Consider the following 24,645-nt stretch of genomic DNA (forward strand, 5'->3'; position numbering starts at 1 on the left):
GAAAACACATTTCCTCCTCAAAACTATATCACATTATTAGGCACAGACTCCTAAATTCTCTATAAATATGTGCATACAGTATACATCTCCACACACACACACTCAAGCACAAATGAAACACTGACACAAACACTCATTCCTGTTCTCATACTCTCACATCAATGATACAAACAACTTAGAACAGACCATAACTGACAACAGCTGCCTACTATGAGTTTTCAAAATTACCTCAAAATCTGACTCAAAATTATGAACAACCAAACTCTGAAATCCATTTTTTAAATACCAGAGTTTTACTATTATTCCTACAAACACACAATTATAAATATATAGCAATTTGTTCATAACTGTGATATGCATTTCTCAGACAAAATGGAATTGATTCCTTTTGGAGTCTTTGGCCTGTCCCTCGAATCCGCATATAGTAGAAGATACTCTTCTCATCAGTGCATAGTCAAATACCTGGGGAATTTAGCTACCCAAGTCTCAGAAAGAAGGTGAACACACACACACACACACACACATAGAAATAATCTCACTCTCTTCTTTTTTCCCACAAACACACATGCACTAACATACACACAGCGTCCAGAGACGATCAGGTTAAAGGGTTGAGGCCCAGGTTTTAAGTCCAGGGTTCTTGTTATCATCTCCTAGGCGATAGCATTCTCCAGTGGTTCCTTCTCATCTGCTGTGGCATGATCTGCCCCCTGCGCTGCTGCCAACTCCTCGTTCTTCTTTAGCTCCCGCTGATATTTGGCCATGATAGCAGCGTAGGCGCAGCCATACACTGCTGCAGCCAGCATCATCAGACACACGATCCCACACACTACGCCGGTGATGATCACTGTGGCAATTGCGTGGCGCAAGTTGACAGGCCTCTGCCTCTGCTTAGGTTCACACTCTGGCAAACTCCCTCCTCCTCCTCCTCCTCCCCCGCCACCAAAACCCTCTCCCATTGCCATGGGAACATGGAGAGCGTGGCTAGAGGGATGAGCATGGTTGCCATGGGTGTGGCCTCGCAGTAGCCTCTCAGACTCCAGGTGGTGTATGTTAGCAAACAGGTAATGGTAGCTTGTGGTCATGCAGGCATGGAAGAGCTGATAAGGGACTTTCTGCAGGTCTCTATCCCTCATGTCTTCTGGCTGGAAGCAAAGCACCTCATCCACCACACCACCTTGTGATCAGAGTTAAATAGTTAGATCAGAGAGGGATGGTAAAAGACAGACAGAGGGGCAGGAAGGAATATTGAGGCATGCATCAGTCAGTTTTATAGTCAGTGTTATAAACACATTACCTGCTGTTAATTTCCCATTTCATTTTTGACAGCTTACTACAGAGGGGAACTCAATCATGAGTCTGAACCAGCCCATTACTTGAGATATTTATTAATCTAGGGTGTAATGGCTTACTTTAATGGGCCGTATTAGCAAGTGTTATATTATTAACAGCTCAATCACTGGAGCCGAATGAATCGAGTCTGTTGGACAAAGCGTTGAGTTAGGACGCTTATCAGCTGCCCCGTGTTTGTCCCGTAAATCTCTTCATTATTCATCTCTCTCCGTATTCATGTCGAGCGTGCTCTGTCACACACTTCCTTTCTGCCTGCCTGATTAACCACTGGCTTTCTATTAAGCACACATCCTTGTATCTGGGTCCATTGTTCTGTTTTGCAGTAATTAGAATTTTCAGCCTTTAAGACGAAAGCTGTGTCAGGGTAACATAGGCATGTAGGCGGGCCAGCCAACTCCAAGCGAGCCTAGCTTTCACTGTACAGTGGTTATTTTGTTATCTAATGCATTCTGGGGTTGATCTAGCATGGAAAATAATGTAGTCTGCAATTTAACTCTTAATAACCCATATAAGCGCTCTATCTCTGGCTGTAGATATCAAGGCTGCTGCTCCCTTACATCACAATGTTATTCAGGAGATTCTTTCATTGCATGTTTTGCTAAGCTTTAAAGGCTGGCAATGTGAACAGTGAGCAGTCACAATAGAGTTAAATTGTCATCATAACGTTATTCACTATGGGTCTGACCTGCATGGTCACTTCCCCAAGCACAGTACTCATCAGATGTTAATGATAGTATAAAAGTCAAAACACATCTACATTTCTTACACAACTACACACCAAACAACATGGGACACACACACACAGACACACACACACACACACACTCATTCCACCATATTCAATAACTGGACAGAGCTTTTGGCCTGGTCTTACCTCAGCTGTGTCAGTCTCTCCAAGGGCAAAATATATAAACAATATATCCATTTGGGGTCAGTCAGTCTATTTTAATCCCTATAAAGAGGCTCTCCTCTCATTGTGTGAACCGGCCATTTTAATATAGAGTCCAGCCATTTCTACTTTAGTAGTTTTAGGATACTTGCTTGTGTTAAAGGTCATTATTACCATAATGTAACATTACTGTCATTTAATACCATGCAAAGCAGGAAAGGCACTGAGATGGATGAATGTCGGAAAAATTACAGACATTCCCCAGCTACCGCCTAGAGCTACTAGTGATCTAACCTTTAAAGAGGTAGGACTCCAGCCAGAGTTTCAAGCCTATGAGCTGGCAGTCACACCTCCAGGGGTTGCCTCGTAGTGTTAGGCTGTCCAGGCGGGTCAGCGCCTCCAACAGGGAACGGTCCAATCGTGTTAGCCTGTTGTGCGCTAGCCCCAGGTGGCTAAGGTTCCTCAAACTGTCCCCCATGGCTCCAGGCAAACCCCACAGGCTGGAGGAAGGGTCATGGCAAGGAAATTACATGAGATACAATCAGTTATGTGGGATCAAGTTTTAACATGTGTATTGTTCGACAAAGGACAAATAACAAATTTGATCTGTTTTGTTGCTTAACCTGTTGTGTGAGAGGTCAAGGTGTGAAAGCGTACGGATAGGTCCAAGCAACCGCTTGTCAAGCTCTCGCAGGCTGTTGTAGGCCAGGCTGAGGCGCTGCAGAGTTCTGAGACCCAGCAGAGCAGTTGGTGAAACAGATGTTATAGAGTTATTAGATAGATCAAGAATGCGGACAAGGGGTATTTCTCGGAAAGCCATTGATCCCAACCCCCTGATACGGTTATCTTGGAGATACAGTTCTTGGGTGTCTGCGTGCAGTCGTCGGGGGATGTCATATAGGCCTCGACCTCTGCAGTCTACTACTTTAGTGTTGCTGTTGCAGCTACACTCCTTTGGACAGGCGTGTGACAGAGACAGGAGGGAGAGGAGGGCACACACCAGTACCACTGTGGAGACAGGGGGACACAATATCGGATTAGACAGTACGCCTGTGTATTTGTAGCTAAATATGAAAAGAAATACAGCTACATTTTATTTTCAGCAATACCCTGCTGCATACATTCACACCACAGTCTTCAACTGCCATCATGACCACCTAAATAAATGCCTTTGTCACAGACAGCATTTAAGTGGTCAAGTAAATTCCAAGATTGATACAAAAATATATGAAATGTACCTATATATACATTCGAAAATTAAGTCTTTAGGAATGCAGCTCACTTAGCTCAGATAGTGCTGTTCTATGTCTAATAAACAAGACAGTAAACTTATTACTAATATGCCAACTCCTACCTCCCACCCCAATCACCCCGCCCCACCCACCCCCCTTAGATAGTGGTCCTTGGTGACTTCACCAAAGCCTCATAACCCTTCACCCACACTCCACCCACACACAAATCCATACACGGCAGATATTAGGTGTCTGATTCCCTTTGAGTTGACTTCACATGTCCATTTCTTGTGGAACATTACAGCAGTATTTATAGCACTGGCTGGACTAGCTCGAGGCTCAATGAAATGAAGCTCAGACCCAAGCCTGGGCATGCAACTAGCTCACAAGTTACACTCATACTGTAGATCCTGAGCAGATAGATTAGCTGCGCCATGTTCATCTCCATAGGCACAACAGCCAAAATGTTCTTCTGAGCAGTTCAGCAGCCGCTCTCCTAATTGAGAATGTTTCATGTTTTTGTCAAATGGGAATTATCTAATTTTCTCCTGCATCAGGCAGCATCTCCCACTAAAATCTTCGCCAGAATGATGCCTTTGTGATGAGGCAGCTGTGAGTCTCACAAACGTATTTTTCATATAAAGAAACACTGTGCAGCTATTAACTGTAATCAAATAATCAAACATCCATTGGGGAATGTTGATTTGAATGGGACAGCACGATCTAATTGTTTAAGTTCTGTAGTCACACAAACACTCAAGTGCTATTTAGCATTCAGCAATCAACCAGCAGTATCACTTGGATAATAGTAAAGCCTTTTTTCCCACTGCTTTCCTACTCTTTGAATAAACACTATTGTAACAAAGTCTTGTAATTAGAGTGACAGTGTCCCATTTACAAGGATGTAATCATCATTTTGCCTTTGCCTGGCTTCTTGCAGTGGATTGTGATTTACAGATTTAGAAACATCCAGGCGCAGCCGCTCCCAGGTATATTCTCAGGTGTTAGTTTGGTACAGTGGCTCTTGGCAGTGTTGCTGTTATGATATTATGTTGCTTGCTTCAACATAAAACCATCAGAACATGGCTGGGTCGAGGTTTAGCGCGCTGTAGTGCAAAGCCCTGTGTTAATTGCATCGCATGTAGCGAAATGAGAGTGTGTGTATGCAAGAATGCATTTAATCACATGTGTTTACACATTACTTAGTCATAAACAAACCCATATATATACAATGCATACATGGGCACACATAAACAGCATCAGCTCAGTGGAGCGTTGTAACAGCAGCTCTGGAATTGGGTCAACACAGGAGAATGTCTCTTTGCTCTGATGGGTCCCCCCAGCCCAAAGTACGCACAGAGAAGCCTGTGATGACATGCACACACAACCCCCAGCAAGTACCACTTTAAATTAGCTTGGTACCAATGTCGATACCTATTTGCAACAGGAAACACTCAGAGGCAATGGCAATGTACAGCTATAAACATAAAAGTGTGAATATAATGCTGGCATCTGTGTTGCATCCATGCTTTATTATCACTCAGTTATACAACAGTTTACACAACATACTAGTCTCAGCAGCTGATCCCACCTTGCCATGCACGTATACAAATAAACACTCACACACACACACACACACACACACACACACACACACACACACACACACTCACACACACACATACACAAATGCGTTCATGTTGATATACTTCCCAGTGATGAAGCTCCTACCTCTCATATCTGCCAGTTGTTCCTTGGGCCGCTTGCGTTCGATCTTCTCTTAGCTCCCTTTTTGGATTCTATTGTCTGTCATTGGTTGATGATCCATTAGCCGTCAGTAAGGTGTAAGGTGTAAGGAGATCTCATCTGTGTAGGTTGATATGGTCAATAGGTAGGAATTAGAGAGGCCCGAGATCAGCAGTAGAAACCAGTGTTGCCCTCAGGATCCCCAACACTGCCTGCACGGGCATGAAACCCCATCAGAGCGGGCAGATCAGAGCACAGAGCTTACTGCCAGCCAGCCAGTCTGGGATTCACTGGAGTTATGGAGCTCTGCCTCTATCTCTTTCTCTCTCTCTCTCTCTCTCTCTCTCTCTCTCTCTTGCTCTATATCTCTCTCTCTGTAGCTCTCTCACTGTCTCTCAGCCTCTCTTTCTGTCTCTTGTATTTTTCTTCATGCTGTTTTTTTCGCCTTTGTTTCTATTTTCCCTTTTCTCTTGCTTGATTTGATTTTATTCCTGCTCCTCTGTTGAATCCAAATCAACACTCTGACATCTGTGTGTGTGTGTGTGTGTGTGTGTGTCTCTCTCTCTCTGTCTGTTTTGCTCGCTCGCTCTCCCCGTCCCCAGTTGTATTGGTGAGTGTGACGGTGTGTCATCTCCCAACGGACAGCTGTGCCTCTTAAATCACAGCGCACACATGCACGCTGACATTCGCGTTACCTCCTATCGCTCTGGCAAGAGTTGAACAAGACAAAATTAGATCTGGATTGCGTTGTGTCTACACAAATACTCCAACACTTCAGCACACAGCGAACACAGTCAGAGGATGCCCGTTGCTGTGGCATGCTCTGATGATATTATGCATGAGCCGTGGGCAGAAGGGTTGGCAGAACACGCCCCCAGCACAGCAACACAGAACGCACGAATGCACACATACGCATGCACACACACACGCACACAGCAGGATATTAAGCTGTTGCAGTAAATTTGCATGGATTTTTCTTTTTTTCTCCTTTTTTTTGCATGTAAATGGATTGACAGTTAAGCTTATATGAGCTCATGGGTCACTTGAAGGAGAGGCAAAAATGGACAAAGGGAGGAGATTAATGATCAAATCATTTTTAACGATGAGCATGATTAAGCTTACAAGCTGACCTTGACTTATCGTACCCTCCCTTGTATTTGCCCTCCTGTCCATCCATATTTACATCCTTTCCTCTGCTGAAGGGCATGACAATTATTGTCATTCTGTCATATACAGTAGTCAATATGTGTCTCCATCTTATATTTAGTTCATTTATTGTGGTAACTGTGTGAAGATATCAGCCTTGAGCAATGAATGCACACATGAAGATGCTTTAGAAAACATAAATCCACTTATAGGGGGATGCACCTGCGCACACACACTTGCATCCGCACTCACATGCACACTTGAGCGGACATGTACACCTACGTGGGCAAATACATCCTCAAATGTGTGATGACACCTTTGTATTTGCTAAAAGCCCATATGGTTGATGTGTACAGACAGTCTGTTGTGTTTGTGCTGCAACCTCTGACCAGATTGTCATATATTATCAGCATGTGCATCTCCTGTGATGCATTTAATGCATGTGGCATTAAGGCCTTAAGGGGCAAACTACAAAGATGGTTTGTATGATTTGCATCTGATCTTTTCTATTGAAGCTCATTCAGAACACACTCATTGAGAACACAGATTGATTTTTTGAATGTTTTTTTAGCTGTAAAGCAATGAACTGCCTCATTATTTGAAATGTGAATCTTCTGTATGGATTTTGCAGCAACAATTAGTGAAGCCTCAATTTTGTCTCAACAAGAACATACAGGAAAGAGAGGTCAGTGGAGCCTAAGCCTTGTAGACTGCTGGCATCCTTAACAAAAACTCCAGTTCTGCTCATCCTCTGAATGTTGCCCAGCATCTTGACATGATCTGCCCCTGCTCGGCGTACCTGCCTCGGAAATCACCACCAGATTTGCAAATCAATGCATCTGCCAAACAGCTCTGTGTGTTTGTGACACTTGTATGTGAGTTTATGCTTGTTCCTAGAGGTGTTTTTGCAGTCACCGTGATGTGAATTGATGCATACACTCTCAAAGAGAAACACCCATACTCACTACACACTTATGCTTGCCCATGCTACAGTATGTACATGATCTTGGATGCACCCTTGCTCTGATGGATGTATACGTTTGTGCAATCCTTATTAGAATCCCAAACACCAGTAGGATTTAAACCGGTTGTCATCTTTCTCTGCATGGGATTGCACTGATAGGAGATTGGTAATGGGATGGATTTGGAGTGGATTTTGTGTCCCTTCATCTTTGGACTCATAAACCCAGCTCAGGGCATAAATATCCCAAAATTCTTAAATCATACCTAGGGAAATTAAATGTTCCCCCGTAGAACAGAAAATTCCCAAGCATTAGTGAGACAGATTTGGGCTTTTGTCTTTTTGCTCTGAGCCGACTTCTAGGTAGCAGCCAACATCAGTGCACTTTTAACCTCTAATACGAATTTTACAGAGCAAACTCCTGTGCTGCTCATATTGGATTTATGTTTCCATGAATTATTTTCCTTGCTGAACAGATATGCCATATATACATAACTATATTTGAAATTTAGTTTTATTCAATTTACAATCTCATATAAATGGATTGAGTTTCAGATGAGTTGTGTTTTCAAATCTTACATCTTCAAATTATTTGAGGGTTTCATGTTTCAGATTCACAGTATTTTTGTCAAACAACTTCGTTTGACTTCCTTATCTTTTTCCCTTTTCAGCTTTTTTAGCATAGACGATCCTGTATCTTTTATTGGCCTACTGATCTAGGTTCTCCCTGGTTTTATACCATGTGTGTTTCCATTGCTGTTGCCCAGCATCTTAAATTAGCCTCTCCTCTTGGGTTTTCCATGTGGGTGTAGAAATGGTGGGCTGCTGAAAGGATCTGGCAAAGCTTATGACGGGATAATCTGCACCTGTTCCTCTGGGCAAGGGCTAAAACAGGCCACAGCAGCTCCCCACTGCACATAAACAATCACGTAAACGCACAATCACACTAAAAGGGGTGCAAACCAGTGGAATATTTCTCACTGATGATGTTCTCTTCACGTGTTGACATCCACTGAAGCTTTCAGTATTTTATTTTCTAAGATACTGCTTTAAGCTTTAAGTGAGGATTTTTATTTTCATTTAGATTCCATCTACACTCACTTCACTGTATCTCTCACGTACTATCTTATAAACAACACAGTCACACAAATGTGCATTTACTGAAACCACTACTACAACTATTGTACTATATATACTACTGCTAGTGACCTACAGTATAATACTACTAATACTTAATCTAAAATAGCCATTTGTGTACATATGTTTATAGAATCCAAATTTTATGACAAGATTGATTTCTTTCAATATTTGTGCAATATAAGAATAATTATTGTATAATTAATGACTAATTGACAACCTGCATTACAGTATATTTATCATATGACAGTTAGACAACACTGGCTCCAGTATTAAAGTTGGCTTGATACCACTTTTCTGATACCATGACACAACAATGCGATGTCGATACCAATCAGATCAAATATTTCCTCTTTAATAGCTACCAACTAATGATACATTTATTCATGTGCACTTCAAGATATCTAAAAACATGATGCATAAATTGTCAAATGCCTGCTCTCACATCCCATAAATGAATCAATCCATAATTTACAACATGACTCAAGAAATTTACTTGTACAGATGTGGGACATCCACTTTGGAAATGAAATGTGTAGCCAGGACTGAAATGCTCTTTAAAGCGTCCAAACATCATGTTTTCAGTTACAAAAAAAACAGGGGTTGGTCATGGACCACAATGAATTCCATAACTTTTGCTGTTAGCAACTTAATTTAGTCTGAAGGCAGCTGCATGTATGCATCAAATTCACATTCTTTTGCATTATGCTACAGCAAGGTTATTTTTGTTCGTTTGGTTTTTGCTTTTTTAATCAAGTGTGTGGTGTTTAAGTGGTGAATCTGCACCTTGAAAATAAATGAAAATGTATTACACATCTTGCATTCAGTCTTTTTTGCATTTTCCTTCCTTCAGCGTTAAAGTACCTTCATCATGACTGACATAAAGACAGCAATCAATTGTTTGTATTGCACTGCAATTTTTATCATGTCCCCTCTATCTCTATCAGCTAGATACAGTACATCAACAAATGTCAACATTGTCCAATCAATGTATCTGTTTTACTGTAGTTTAATGTCCCAACTGTTAAATCCATCCAAATGCCACATTCTCTTTCATTTAGTTTACTACCTGCGGCTGCTCTGCATTTGGATGAAAAAGAAAATTTGCTCCTGGAAAGACTTACAGACCCCAAAAGCATGGCAAACCCCCACTGAGAAAAAGCTAGGGTCCTGTGAGTCTTAGTAGCGGGGGGTAGAGGGAGAGGAGGAGAGTCGGGAAGTTAAAGCCTGTGGTGAATGTGTCAATCTTTCCTCAGCCAACTCTGAAAAAGCTGACACATTTAATGTCGGCGACTGTTTTTTTCCAGGCAAGGAATTTTGGTCAGATCTGTGCATTTAGGGACCTGCTGGGATGAGGCTTATGGAAGTAATAGCAGCTCTGTATACCAGCTCTGGAAATGCCTGTCGGGATAACAACAGGGAGGCAGGCTGAGGAATGGGATGGATTTCATGTGGGCACAGAGAGAGAGGTCTGGTTTAGAATCGTGTGAAACTGCATTTTGAGTGTGGTTAGGGGCATCTGTGAACATGTGTGTAGATAGTACAGAATTACACACACACACACACACACACACACACACACACACACACACACACACACACACTTTTAGCCTTCCAGAAAAATAAGCTGACACTTGTATGATGCAAGGTGTAATTGCCCTTTTGGCTCATTTTGTCCAGAAGGAGAAGCTTATGTGTGTCTTTTCCCTCAGTTGGGGTTAATGGAAGATGCACTTGATGAGTCGGTGTGTGTATTAATAATCTCTCCCTCTCCTGTAGGATGACTCACAGAACATACACATGTCGCGTTGCTACGTCTCAGTGACTATGTTGTCTCTCTTTCAGCTGTGGGCATCCAGATGAAACTGGAGTTCTTTCAGAAGAAATTCTGGACAGCCAGCAGACAGGTACACACGCATAAACACAAGAAAGGAAATTTTGATATCCATAACCACTTTGTTCTTAGTCCTAGCTGCTCGATTATGAATGTTCAGCATACTTATTTGCTTCTTCATGAAGTGTCCTTTGTTCTATATTATATTTGTTTTTGAATAATAACTTGACATGTCCCCACATATTATACATATTCAATGACTCAACTACCCATGAAAGTTGTTTGAAATTTTTGGTAGAACTTTTAACACGTAAAGGTCACCAGTCTGTTTCATTGCATTTATGTATTTGAAAATAATTTTGGAAGACAGTAAAGGTTTTCAGCTGACAAAAGGAATCTATGTTCTCCACCAAACAGCCTAACTATTTGGTGTGACACCAGATACCATATGCAGATGTCTTTTTTATCTTTTATCTTACAGTGTGCAGCATTAGATGGGAAATGCTCCATTAGCTGTGATGATGAGGTCGGTTCCCTTTTCTCAATCAAGATTCTGTCACTTTTACTTCTTACAGCTGCTTTAACACTTTGTTTTGTATTTAACAGAACATTAACTGCTACCTCATTGACAACAACGGCTTCATTCTGGTAGCAGAGGACTACACTCTGGTAAGACATTAAACACGTAGAGCCAGATCAATGACCTCACAATAGTCTGTTTTAAAGTATTAATTATTAAAACAAACACATACATTTTAGTTTTTTGTGAAAGCAGAAATCAAGCGGAAATTCAGATGTTATTTTAATTCAAGAGGAACTGTTAGCCCTTTAGCTAGTTCTGATACTGGCTGCATTAGGCAGGTCAGGTTTAAGATTACCTCAGAATATATGCGTGTATGAGTTAGTAATAAACATGTGAAAGTCCAAGACTTAGCTGAAACTTTAATAAAATTAAAATTTGAAATTAAATTAATTTTAAAAACTTCAACTTTAATCAACAGTGCATATCTACCTCTTACATTTGTGCTTTTTTTGTAATATTTTTCCTGCGTCTCGTGCATGTTGTTGTTTAGACTGCTCTCAAGGAGACATGGTGCTGCCCTAGCATATACCCTCTGCTTAGCCGTCACCAGACATGCTGTCACTCTGGCTTTGGCTCATCCAGAAGCCAGTCCGCTGGCTGTCACTGCCCTTCCCTTCCTCTGCATGTTCTTTTCACGTGTCTCTCACTTGCTGGCTCCCGTTCTTTATTCGATTCTTAATTTGGAGGTGACGGAGCATTTAGGGTTCTACTTGTCAAGTTGTTTCATCTCATTGTTGTTATGTAGTGAAAGCGTCATCGACTAACAAGGTAACATTAATGTGGTCCGTCAAAATGTTACATTAAATTGTGTGAGGGATCTTGAGTAGGTCTGCCCGGGTGAGCTGGGGGATGTAACAGGCTGCCGCTTTTCAGGCAATTTTATGTTGATTCTAGGAGGAGGTTTCAGGGCCGAGATGCAGCTGAGGTGGGATTCTCTGCTTCCCAGGTGTCAAGAAAGTTAGAAGGTGGAGGGAATGGGGGATGTAGTTCACCCTCCCTGCCCTGTGTCTGATATGGCTAATGGATGCTAATGGTTTGATAGCTTTGTCCCTGTGGCGTCACCTGGTTTGGAGCAGTTTGGACAGACAGGAGGTATGACCTGTGTCTGTCTAACAGTCATGGGGTCTCAGGGGTCTTGAGTCACGTTAGCTGATATGCTGAAACAATTGAGTGCTAACAGAAAAAGGACGACAGACCCCACAGACCATTTATCAATGCTATGAGGAATGGTATCCGCATGCTTTAGGATTTGTCCTGCAAGAGCTTCTGGCATTATAGACACTTACTTTTAAGGGGATGCTCGTTTTACATTTACATTTTGTTATGACTTATTAAATCGAATCAAATCTCTGTCTCTTCTTTCTCAGACAGGGAAATTTTTTGGAGAAGCAGAGGGAGCTGTAATGAGTAAGCTCTTGCAGATGGGCTCTTTCAAGAGGTAAGTATTCCAAACTGCACGTGTGTGTGTGTGTGTGTGTGTGTGTGTGTGGGTGTATGACTGTGTACTTATACATGCCAGCACAAGTGTATGTATGAGTCTGCGTGGATGCATGTGTGTAAATGTATGTGCATAATATCAGGCAGGCCACAGAATAAGAGCATGTCTCCCCTTTGCGCTGACAGCTCTTAACTTGGCCAATCGTGTTGAGCTATTCAGTGCTGAACTCTGACCCCTCGCTCAGCAGAGTTCCACGTTAGGGGATTACAGCAAATCTTTTCCTGAAACGAAGGAATTAGGAGAAACTTGAAGTCACACACACACACACACACACGTAGACACATTCACGCATATACTGCTTGTTGTAGAGCTGTGTCTCCTGGAAAACGCCAGGAGCAGTGGGTGGCGACTTTCTGCAATTAATTTGGAAATTTAACCCAGGAGGATAACTTTCCCAGTATTGGAGAACAGAAATGCAGAGAGGCAGACACAGACAGACACACATTGTAGTGTGAGTGTGGAGTCAAAATGGTGTGGTCTAACATGCGGAATCTTTAGAGAACTTAGCACAGTTTAACGTAAATTTAGATTGCACAGAAGCTTACAACCACATTTCCAACACTGCATCAGGACTGTACCCAGAATTCAGCTCTGCCTTTGGGACGTGGGTGAGGAGATTTTAGCCATGCAGTGCATAAAATTCATGGGTGACAAATCATCGCACAAGTAGACAACCACGCCTGTTTATCATAGGGATGAACCTCAAAAACTGACAGCAGATGGTTTACAGTCCCACTCATAAAAACAAAGAGGCCTACAAGTGCTTTCACTGAATCTTTAATGTCGGATGATGAGGGATTGTTTAAAATTAAGGACGACGTATGATGAATGAATAATACGACTTGTGTCATGAAGTATTAGCATGATGAGTAATAGAGCTCATGGATCTGAACACTAATGAATCCAGCACGATCTGTCTTAACCCGGTGCCATCTGTAGAGAATTAACGTGCTAAGTTGCGGCACGGTTTTTGTCTTGATTAAAAAACGTTAAAGACGTTTTCAAGTGCGCCACTTAAAGTTGACACAGGCTGCCAGCTTGGATTTATCTGTCAGCATCGAGGCTGCAGATGGAGACAAATGTGGAGAAATTATTTTGAGGTACTTTCAGATTATCCATCTTTCCAAACAAGCAAGAGAAAGGGAGATCAATAAAAAGGTTGTAAGTGATGTTGAATGAAGGGCACGCTCCCACACCCAGCATATACAGTAATCACACACTCATACACAGATATTACATTGGTCTAAGTTTGCTGCTAACACCATTATGTGGCCTGGCTTAGCACTAATTGGTTCCTGGCGGTGTGTTGGAGCTGTGTGTCACCAGTGCTGTGACTGAGGTTTGAACATCGCCCAGGGCTGCGGATAGACCGGGCCCACTCAGACATCACACACATGCTCGCACAGACGTTCACACACAAAGCTTTGTGGAGTATATAGGAACTTATCCACAGGCTATGAGAAAGAGTGTCCAGTGTGTATGTGTGTGTGCGTGTATGTGTGTGTTAGGAACCCCTTCAATAACCTCTCCCAGACAGACCCAGACCTCACACCCTCAGGGTCTACTAAGCCTTTAAATCCTCTGATATCCTCCCCAATATCCCCAAATCATCTACACACACACACGCCCACCTTCCTACATCACTTTGAGGAACCTCTCGGGAAGCTCTCGGCTTTCAATTGCTTTCCTTTTCCCATTCTTGCCACATCCATCCAATATATTATCCGTAGGTAAAGCGGCAGTTATAGCAGAGGTGGGATCTTTCCTTCCTGCTCCCACACAGCAGTCCAAAAGGCCCCGCAGGCATGAAATAATAGAGAGAATGTGTGAATCAAGACTTAATATCACCTGATCCGGCTATATCTTCCTGACAAATGCATTACTTATGAAAAGTCAAATCTATAAAAACGTTTCACTTCATCTTTACCTCATTTTATCTCTATTTTTGATGTCTCTTTTCTATCTTTACCTACTCAGGGTCACTCTGTATGACTACCAGGCTCTATGTTGGGTTTTTTCAGAGAGTAGTGACAGCGGACACACACTGTTGGATGTGAGTACTGCATTTTTTCACGCTTTTCAACCATGTTGTTTGCAGTCTATGCGATGCAAAGTTGGGACTATGTGTTTTTAGTGTGTAATCAATATTTTTTCTCTCTTTCTTTCTTTAGCCTTACTTTGCTTTCTTCTCAGCCATGAAGTGGATGCTGACTGAGCTTGTCATGTAAGACTTCTGTGTATGTGAGAGTGTCTTTCGTCTGTTTGGAATAGCACACGCTCGCTGCATACATGTCCTTTTGAGGACTCGTATGGTGGCCTCTCCTGTCGGAAGAGGTTAACTGTGTGTTTGCGACTATATACCAAACTGTATGTTTGTTTACGAGTGCCTCCACATGTACGTCGACGTGATCATCAGTGATCATGAGCAGTAATGGCTACCTGATGTTTCCTGTAGCGCAGCGCTATTCCTGTGATTCCATGTTGTGGTTGCGGCATCTTCCTGGGTGGTCTGTTGTCGCCACAGTGCATCATGGGAGGATTGAGTTGTCAGCCCTAATTTTACAGCCATTTTATGTCTTTGAAATATTAGTGATGTTTTGATTTATGTTTCATTTTCCCATCTAAAATGCACATACAACACCATAGATCAGTATAGTAAGCCCTAAATTGTGGCACCTTAACATAAGTTGACAACTTATAAAATTGTGTGATCTGTAATTAGGAAATGCCAATGTACTATCCTTTTACAATTATTTTTCATGACATTACTTTTCTACTTGAACTTCAGCATCATATCGAGCATTTATTTAAGAACTATAAGGTCAGAACTAAAGGGAGAAAATATAAGTAAATCATGATCTGTATCCGCAAAATGATTAATTATGAGCTTAACAAAACACAACCTGTTTTACAAGCATTTTACTGCTTTGGACGAGTTATACAAGACTGACGTTAAAAACGATTTGAGATGATTTACCATGTCATGAAAAGAGTCAGATTCAGCACCAACCTGCATGGAATTTTTTTTTTCATGATTTATTTGATAAGAAGCATATAAACTTGATGGAACTGCAACTGGCAATGAGCAAAGATTTATATCTGTGCCATGGTTGCTTTAAAATAAACAATTTCCCTCTTGTAGTTCTTGAGAAACTTTTATCGTGTAGATAAAAAATGTTTGGAATGCAGTAGAGAGTGTTACAGCATGTGTTGGAGTATATTGTTAAGGTCGATGTCTTCTCCATATTCAGATTCCTGCTCGAGTTTAACTTGTACAGCTGGTGGTACTCTGACCTCACAGCTAAAGGTAAGAACACACTGGTGATCTGCTTGTTTTCTTCTTTCTGTTTAACCTCCTAGGACCTGGCATCCACATGCGTGGACATCACATTTTGGGTTATACCATAATACTTAATTCTGCTTATATGGAAATTCAAAATTGTCCCCGTATGCGGAACCACATCATGTCAACAGAAGATGCTTAGTTTTTATACTTATCAGGTCCCAATAAGCCCAAATAGCAAAGAGAAATTAAGATAGAGCTTGGGTCTTAGGAGGTTAAAGCAAACTCACACACTCATATAAAAGTACAGTTTACATACTTTAATTGCAATAATAGTTTATATACAAACGACATTGTTTATGTACATTCCTAATAGATAAGGCTTGGTGCATGCACACAGCACTGTATAATATGCACTGTAAGAGCTGCTCAAATGGCTCATCATATTTTATTTAGAATGTCTGCTGAAGTTGAAAATAACCACAATGGTCATATTAGATGCATAAAGTGCTAAATAATTCTGATCCTCAAATAATAATCTCTGATCAATAATTATAATACATCCAGAAAAAGAATCAGGATTATCACTCTCACTAAACATTTGTGTAATTTACAACTTTGTACATTTAAGTGTAAGTTTGATTGCAAGTTGTTGGTGATTTACACTGGAATGCATTTTTTTTTATTATTATTTTTTTCAATTATAGTTTTTCACAACTGAAAATTACATTACAGGCTTTAATTATACGTCAAATGGATGTGTGCATTTTGATTTCTTTCTTTCTTGAATTATGTCTTGAATTTTACATTCAGAAACAGAAAGGAAAAGATAAAAAGAAGTTTTTCATTCAAGGATCCAAAATAATTGTTTCCATTGTCAGAAACAGTAGATTGTGTCCTCTGTAAAACAAAAAAAGAAACAATAGAAAAAACAGAACAACAGAAATAACATAATGAAAGATTTTCTTCTTCTTACGAGTCATTCTATCATTTATAGCAATGTGGACACAGATAGGTTCTTATGGATCTCATAGTTCCCAAACACCAACTATTTCTAATGTTAACCTAATTATTTTTAAGTATTAAATTTAATGTCCTCAGCATGTGCAGCAATAAACGACCTCATTTTCCTTTTTTAATTTGCTGTACACTTTTTTTATTTGCTGTACACTTTCCTGTCTCACAAAGGAGAGAAAGGACATTTTAAATTTTACATCTGCCTATAAAAACATTAATGTCCTTTAAAATGAGTAATCCAAAGATAAAAACAGACGCTGACCCATACACTGTCAGTTTTTCATACTTATCCTTGAGTTCACATGGAACAAAGTTCATTGCGTACAGAATAAACAACCAATGTCCTCAGCACTGACCTCCTGTCTTCATCTTCGCCATCTCCCCTCCATTTCCGCTCGGTCTGAGTCAGTGTGACCACTGGAAAAACAGAATAAAGAGGCACAATCCAAACCCTAAAAGTAAAAATGGCAGAACACGAGATTACCTCAAGTGACCTCAGTGTGAGAGAGAGAGAGGGTGTGTGTGTGTGTGTGTGTGTGTGTGTGTGTGTGTGTGCATGCGCGTGTCTGTCTGCACACACATTTGTATTTGTTTGTGTGTCCAGAGGGGGTTATACTTGATGGTTTTATGATCTGTAAGGATGTGTGTCATATTGGTAGTGGTGGGAAGCAATATCCGCTTTGTAACAGGAGAAAAAAGGCCTCTCTCTCCCTCTCTTTATTTTCTCACTCAGTCTTTCTCTCTTTCTCTCCTTCTCTGGTTTTATGTCTGTCCTTTATTTTTCTGTCTCACTTTCTCCCACGAACACGCACATTCTCATGTGATTACCGCCATGCTATGAATGCTGTGATGCCTTATGCTTTATGGAGTGTTGAATACTGTTTGCCTGTCTGAAATTAAATCCTCACTAAGCAGCATCATATTGTAGTATTAATTCTAGCCAAAACTAATATGAAAATGTTTCGAATGCGAGAGAGAGAGAGAGAACCGCAAAATGAAAGTCTATAAAATGCTTTCCTTGCACACTCTTATCCCGAATGAAGTGAAGCTGGGCATCGCTGCTCGCCAAGCAGTCGAGACAATTTCACAGCTGGCTAGCCTCAGGTCTTAGCAGCACTTTCTATATCTTTTTACAATAGAGACACAGGCCTGTGACACACAGCTGAAACACCCCAATTTAGCAGCCCGTAACCCAATCTACACGGCCTCTCGAGCTGAACTAATCCCAGACGTTTTACATGTAGGCTGCGTTTCTCACGTGCATATAGTTTATATACAACCGCACACATACACACACACATTTCGTTCACACAATAGTGCTGAACTGCTGACACCCAGTTATTAACCCACTCCATTCGAATCACACACATAATCTACCATCTTTAGAAATCTGTGTGTGTTACAAAAAATGTGCAAAGACCACCCTGATAAAACTGTGAAAAATAAAACTACATCATTTTTATATTTTGATATGCAAATGTGGATTGTTAATAAGCCTGCTTTGAAAAAATATTGACACAAATAGCTGATCTTGCCTCCCACCTCCTTTCCATCCTGTAGCATTGTTTCAAACCTCTGGGTGGCAGAAGAGTTCAAGCAATGTTGCGTAAATGGCTGGCCTAGATTTACACTAGAAATACCTCCAGCAGGACAAGAGGCAGCTCTGGTTCAGAAATTCTGCTTTCTTTCAAACTTGTGTATTTGCAAGGATGTGGTGTGTTTGCTTACAATCTATTTGCATAACTATTTAAAATATATATTTGACTTTGAAATGGATGTTCCATGACTCAATTTCTGTTTTTTTCTCTCTCTCTCTCTCTCTCTCTCTTTCTCTCTCTCTCTCTCTCTCTCTCTCTCTCTCTCTCGCTCTCTCTCTCTCTCTCTCTCTCTCTCTCTCTCTCTTCCTCCCTGCAGCTCAGAGGATGGGTCGATCCATGCAGGTACCATGTGACACAGAGTACCCAGCCTTCATCTCTGAGAGAACCATCAAAGAGAACACAGGCAACCTTGACTGTGACGGCTGCATCAAGTATGAGACACACACACACAGACAGACACGTGCGAACACACATTAACAACATGGTTAACAACAACAACAACAGTCTAAACATCGGTCTACTGCTCAATAAAACATCTTGGATATCAGCTGGCCGCTACGCTCCATAAAACAAGCTAACAATGAAAAATGAATTACCCTGTTGACTCTCATCTTGGCGAAATAGTTTTATCTCTGTAATCCCTGATAATGAGAAACACGTTTAAATCATTTGTTGTCTGTTGAAAACACTTTTATCCCGGCAATCCATCAGAGGCACACACGCAGACACTCACTCTCTCCTCCGGCAGTTTGAAATACGAGGCATTTAGAGATGAGGGAGAGAGGTGGAAAAAAGGCTTCCTTTAAAAATGGGAAAATGAGTGTGGTCCCCATTAACAATTTGGGCTTTTCTGTCAGGCAATTGCGGGGTGTTCTCTGGATCCCTCCAATGGGCCCTTCATTGCTCCCAGCTGTGGAACTGCCAGGGACGCTCAGAACTGTGTGTGTGTGTGTGTGTGTGTGTGTGTGTGTGCGCGCATGAGTGTGTGTTTTCCTGCCGGTACAGCCCCACAAGGTCAGCAGGGTAACCACTGCCCTGGGTGCTAGGAGTAAAATGTGGTTGGGGATGCAGTCAGACCCCAAACACACATACTGTATACACACACACACCCAGCACCCTCTCACACCCTCACACCCGCCTGCGCACACATGACAGAAGCGTGTTTCAGACAAGAATGGCCTCATCTCCAATGATGACACAAGAACTGGGATTAGCGGGCAGGGCCGTGTGCTCTGAGCAACATGTCACCTTCAAATAAATCTTTTTTAAAGCACAATGAATTTGACAAAGTAAAATGGAGTTTTTATTTCGGTTTTATGGAATTTTATAGCTCATATTAGTAATAGAGGATATTGGCGATAAACATCTGTTTCACGTTACAGGCTGACTGAGGCCTTTCTCTCATATGTTCATCGGGACACGTGTGTGTGCTTTATGCTCTAGGAAATATACCCTAAGCTCTTGCCTGTTAAACCTCTCTTTACTGTATTATGACTGCATGTGTGTGCATGTGTATGTGTGTGTGATGTCATTATTTGTATTTGTCCATTACATCCTGATGGGTGAGACAGAGGGACTAAGCACGAGAAACAATGGAATCTAGTGAATGATATAATAGCTTAAGTGGCCCTATAGGATGATTTAACCTCCATTAATGCATTGCCAGCTTCTCTAGACTGTAACGTGAGAGTTAGGACAAAGTGTGTGTCATGTCTCTAGCCGGAGAAAGTCTTCAAGGGGACTATTAGCGACAATACTCGCAGCCATATATCCTACAGCTCCACATGCTCCTTTTCTTTGCCTCGACCGTCCCAGTCGAGCCATGTCCCGAAAAAGAGAGAGGTTCAAAGTTGCAGTGAGCTACAGCTTCAGTGCCACAGTCAGACGTGTAGACGTGGTTTCATCTGTTAGAGATTCTTGAAATACATCTGTCTCTTTATCCCAGGTCGCACTAATAATCATGGTATTGCTGAGATAGTTGTGCATATTTTGACGTTGTCACTCCCAACGCACTATGAGGCAAGTTTTGTTTCTTTAAAACAGCTGCAGTTGCAGAGGAGAAGTGCTTTTTAGAATATAGTTATTAACAACAAAAAAACTGGATTGGTATAGTAATTTTTATGGAACCATCATTTATAATTTTTAAAAGTATTTTATGGACCTTAATGATGTACATTTGTATCTTAATATCAATTATGTTTTTTTATTTCTAAATTCTAAAATTTTTTGATGATATATTCCATATTTCATTTTTCTATTTTCTCATTTTTTCATTGCTTATGTTACTCAACCAGGAGTTTTAGCAATATTTGCACCAACAGCCTAAAAATCTAAAAATCGTCTTAAAATCTCTAATAGAGTCACGCTGAATATAGTGTGTATTGGAATCATGAAAAATGTGTTATAAGGCTTAAAAAGAGAATACTGGGATCATGGTGCCCATTTTCCCCAAAAGTAATAAGAGAAATGGAAATAAAATGAGAGCATTGCTCTGAAAACTTGCCAGTCTGTTTGTTGAGATTTTATTGGAGCAATTTCAACTCATTGAATTAGTAATTGTTAAATTACACACAGTAATTACTGGTCAAATTTCCCAACTGTGATGACAGATATTTCTAAAACCATACAGTGCTGCAGTTATGGTTATGGTTAGTTATGCAATGATTAAATCATTGGAAAAAATGTGAACATTCTCTACAGGACACACACAAATATTGCATTTAGCCAAAACTGAGCACAGAATGATTTTACCATGAAAGGTAGAAACACTTTGCTACTGTTCTGCATCAAAAGCAAGGCGTGTGTAAAGCATAATGCATTGTGAAATATTATCATCTCAGCTCCATCCCCAGAAATGAGCTTCAGTACAGCTGACACTGGAAAGATAAAACATTTTCCTTCATGATCAAAAAGTGTTGATAAGCTGTGCTCATTTCAATCAGCTTCAGCTACAGATTGTGTGATATGTTTTGTCAGAACTTTGAGAAGAAGACACGTTCTGTCACCACTTCTTTGTGTCTCAGCTTTATGCTTTACATCTATCTAACTCTCGATTGCTGCCTTATCTTTCTTTCTGCGGGTCTCAGCGTCACTCACTATCTCTCTATCTGTCATTCTCTATCTTTTCACAGAGAAACATATTAGATGTCTTTGTTGTCCGTTTCTCTGCTGGCCAAAATCAGAAGCCACGGCACTCGGAGACCATGTCAAGAAGACGCAGTCTTTACTGTCTGTGTGTTTTGTGAAAGAGAGTTTGCATGAATGTCTGTCTCTGCGTACCCATGCATATTCAACACATCCTTATGTGTGTTGAAGTGTGTGTGTGTGTTCATATGCGGCTTTCCCAGCACTGGGTATGTTCAAGGCCAGCAGCTGCGCTGTCAGGATGTGTTTAAGTCTTTTCTCCAAGAACACTTGCTCTGCTTTCTATCAGCGGGCTGTGCTGGGCCGGCCCGGCGCTGTGCAGGGGTGAGCACGGATTATTAAACATCAGCAGATCCTAATTCACCCTGATTGGAACTGGCTTGGCCTATTTGCTGGGCTGGTTTGGTTGGGTTTGGTTGGTCACGGTGGGATAACTGTATTAGAGTGCGGTGGATTGGTGCTACTCAGGGATTGGAGGCTGCTTGTGGTCAGATTAAATTGGTCATGGTATTGAATTAGTAAGGATGGAGATATTCCTGTAGATCTGTTTTGATCCATCAGGTCTCTCCCTCTTTGTCTTAGCTCCTCCGTTACAAGAGTTGAGAAAGTGTGTGCGTGTATACAGTATTTCTGCATGTGTGTGTTCACTCGGTCACTCGTGCATGTTCTCATACGTGTCTGATAAATACCTCACAGTGAACTCGATAAATCACCCAGCTGCGGCAGAAGAGAGGGAGGGAGAGACGCAAGAGATAAAGAAAGAAAGGGTGACAGAAAGAAGAGATCATCTTTACGACCTCTCTTCTTCATAAAGCTTATCCACGGTCATAAATCACTGGCCAGGAGGCCGAGGCGAGGCCTGATCTCTCAGACCAGTAAAACACAGCCATGGGAAGCTATGAGCACAAAAGTGTGGTTCCCATTTGTCTCCCTTTGGAGTGTTTTATATTCGGCAACACTTCATTGGTGCTCGCCTTGGATAGGATATAACAAAGACAAAGGCGAAGGAAGGGAAGAGAATGAGGAAGAGGAGGGGAGGGAGTGAGTTAGAGAAGTATGTGTGTATACTTTATGTGTGTGTCTGTTGGTGCGAGTCTGCCTATGTCTCTGTATGTTTATTGACAGCTGGCAGCGAGACAAGTCATCTTCTTGACATGCATCCAATGGAGTCTCCTCAGTGCATCTCCCCTCCGCCAGGGGACAATGTGAACACTCATAACACAAATCCTCTGACACACACATGGAAATTTACATCATACCCTTTCGCCTTGTCTACTCGCCAATCCAACTCTCAGTTCTCCCTTGCTCCCTCTCCCTTCTTCCTTCCTCATCTTTTTTTTGTTTCTGGCTGTCTGTGTTGTGATTGGCAGGTCCTTTGTGATCCAGCAGATCCCCAGCAGTAATCTCTTCATGGTGGTGGTGGACAACAAGTGCGACTGCAGCATGTTTGAGCCAATCACCATGGACCCCGTCGAAATCATGTATATCCTTCACTGGCCAAAGACTTGAGAGGTGGGGGTGATTGAGCACAGCACTACAGTGTGCAAATTGTAGTCTCTTGGTATCCTGCATGATAGGAAATAGCACCAGGATGATTTTAAAGCAAGAGAGCATCTGACAGGGAAGTGGAGATGAGTGCAACAGCAGCTACAGTAAAACCTCAACAACCTTGACAGAAAACTTGATTAAAAGCACAAACAACTCTGACAAAAAAATCTTTTGCCTGATAATGTTTTTTAATGGAGAAGTCTATTCTCTTCCACCTCATGAGTTCAAGTGTCGCAATACTGTAGTTATAGCCAGTGTGTGTCCATTGAAGTTACCAGGATGTTAATGGCATAGAGCATTCTAATTTGTGGGGAAGCTTTGTGGAGTTTGTTTGCCCTCTACCCCTTTTGGTGGATGAAAGAAATGAGAGCTTTGTGAGGGACAAGATCTGAAGCTTTGAGACAACACTCTACTAGAGGTCTGTTTCACAGTGCTGTGTGTGTGTGTGTGTGTGTGTGTGAGTGTGTGTCTGTGTTAAGACAGTGTTACACAACAGCCCTCACTGTGATGCGATACTGATCAATAGCAGACACAGCTCAGAGTGGAGTCAAACTGGAGGAACTTAGCTCGTCACCGCATACCCGAGCTGGGTTCTCCTACAATGTGCATTTCTCTGAAATTTTCTGCAGTACAGTCACGCTGTGTATACATGTCCACCACTGTTTATTTTGTTGTGGAGTGCTTACTGTAGCATAAAGCCTGCTTTTCTGTTGCTATGCGACAAAAGAAAACTCATCAAACATTGCTCAGCCTGCTTTCTTTTCTCTTTTTGCACACCGTGCTGTGCGCAAAAGTATCACTGTATCCATAAGAACCTCTTTCCATGGCGCATGCATAAACATGAATTCCTTTCCATTATAAACAAGAAATACACTCCAGCAGGAAAACACCCTGCAGAGGGTACACATTGTCTGTTGTTGCCTTAACTTCAGCTGCACATAATGAATCTCTAAAGTGCGAGAGATTGAAGATGCAAAAGGACAGGAGGCGCCCAGATACCTGTCACCCTTTTCACCCAGAGGTATCGGCTCCACGAACACGCACACTGGACACACACACACAAACAGATCACTCACTATTATAGTACTTTCTTTCATAATATATCCCCCGCTAAATATCTGTCCATCTTTGCCCTTCTCTCTCTCTCTTTCTCTAGGAGAACTCAATGGAGTGCGGAGGAGCTGTGGGTCTCGCCCCGTCTCTCGCAGCAACACTGCTCTGCGTCCTCCTGGCGCTGTTCCCTAGGTGACCAGAGCTGGCCACGCCTCTCCATCCAGAACTTGACTTGGATCGGCTTGGCTCGGCATGCAAAATAATCGTAACGATGCCACAGAAAAAAACACTCCTGCCCCCTATAAAGTTGTGCCCAATTCCAACTCACCACCTGCAAAGCCCCAAGCCCTGAGGTACCTCCCTACAAGGCACTTATTTGAAAGGATTGATAATGGATAGCTATTACAGCTGCTAAGTAGTGATCATTAAGGTGCTTTAGCAATATCACATAAGATGCACAGAGAGGTTTTTGGGGAGATACAAAGTGTTGAACATAGTAATAATGCTAACAATGCACATAGTAGCTTAAAAACTGCACAAGTGGTCCAGTAAAACCCACTGACACTCACACCACTATGTTCAGTCCTTTCAGGTAGCAGCTAAGGGGTCTGTAGCTGGGCTTG

At 41.7% G+C, this 24,645-nt stretch overlaps 2 protein-coding genes across 2 annotated transcripts in view; one reads left to right on the top strand and one right to left on the bottom strand.

Moving 5' to 3' along the window:
* Positions 1–24,218, top strand: part of cacna2d3a (calcium channel, voltage-dependent, alpha 2/delta subunit 3a) — a 105,766-nt gene extending 81,548 nt beyond the window's left edge. The window contains exons 27-37 of the mRNA XM_070909891.1: positions 10,310–10,371; positions 10,780–10,824; positions 10,905–10,967; positions 12,249–12,319; positions 14,357–14,432; positions 14,551–14,603; positions 15,631–15,686; positions 18,594–18,708; positions 22,792–22,904; positions 23,908–23,990; positions 24,126–24,218. Coding sequence (XP_070765992.1) covers positions 10,310–10,371; positions 10,780–10,824; positions 10,905–10,967; positions 12,249–12,319; positions 14,357–14,432; positions 14,551–14,603; positions 15,631–15,686; positions 18,594–18,708; positions 22,792–22,904; positions 23,908–23,990; positions 24,126–24,218 — 830 coding nt within the window. The remainder of the gene's footprint in view (positions 1–10,309; positions 10,372–10,779; positions 10,825–10,904; positions 10,968–12,248; positions 12,320–14,356; positions 14,433–14,550; positions 14,604–15,630; positions 15,687–18,593; positions 18,709–22,791; positions 22,905–23,907; positions 23,991–24,125) is intronic.
* On the bottom strand, positions 654–5,282 carry LOC139288574 (leucine-rich repeat and transmembrane domain-containing protein 1). The gene is made up of 4 exons (XM_070909893.1): positions 5,206–5,282; positions 2,866–3,250; positions 2,537–2,742; positions 654–1,177 (listed from the first exon to the last, which is right to left on the bottom strand). The coding sequence occupies exons 1-4, from the start codon at positions 5,210–5,212 to the stop codon at positions 654–656; spliced, it is 1,122 nt and encodes a 373-aa protein (XP_070765994.1). The 5' UTR covers positions 5,213–5,282.
* Positions 24,219–24,645: the final 427 nt, after the last annotated feature.

Source organism: Enoplosus armatus, chromosome 8 (genome assembly GCF_043641665.1).
Source record: "Enoplosus armatus isolate fEnoArm2 chromosome 8, fEnoArm2.hap1, whole genome shotgun sequence".
In the NCBI taxonomy this organism is placed as follows: Eukaryota; Metazoa; Chordata; class Actinopteri; order Centrarchiformes; family Enoplosidae; genus Enoplosus; species Enoplosus armatus.

Coding starts and splice junctions, on each gene's coding strand:
- LOC139288574 (XM_070909893.1), bottom strand. Junction 2,743..2,865: donor CTTGACCTCTCACACAACAG/GTTAAGCAACAA, acceptor CCCTTCCTCCAG/CCTGTGGGGTTTGCCTGGAG. Junction 1,178..2,536: donor GGAGTCCTACCTCTTTAAAG/GTTAGATCACTA, acceptor TCTGATCACAAG/GTGGTGTGGTGGATGAGGTG.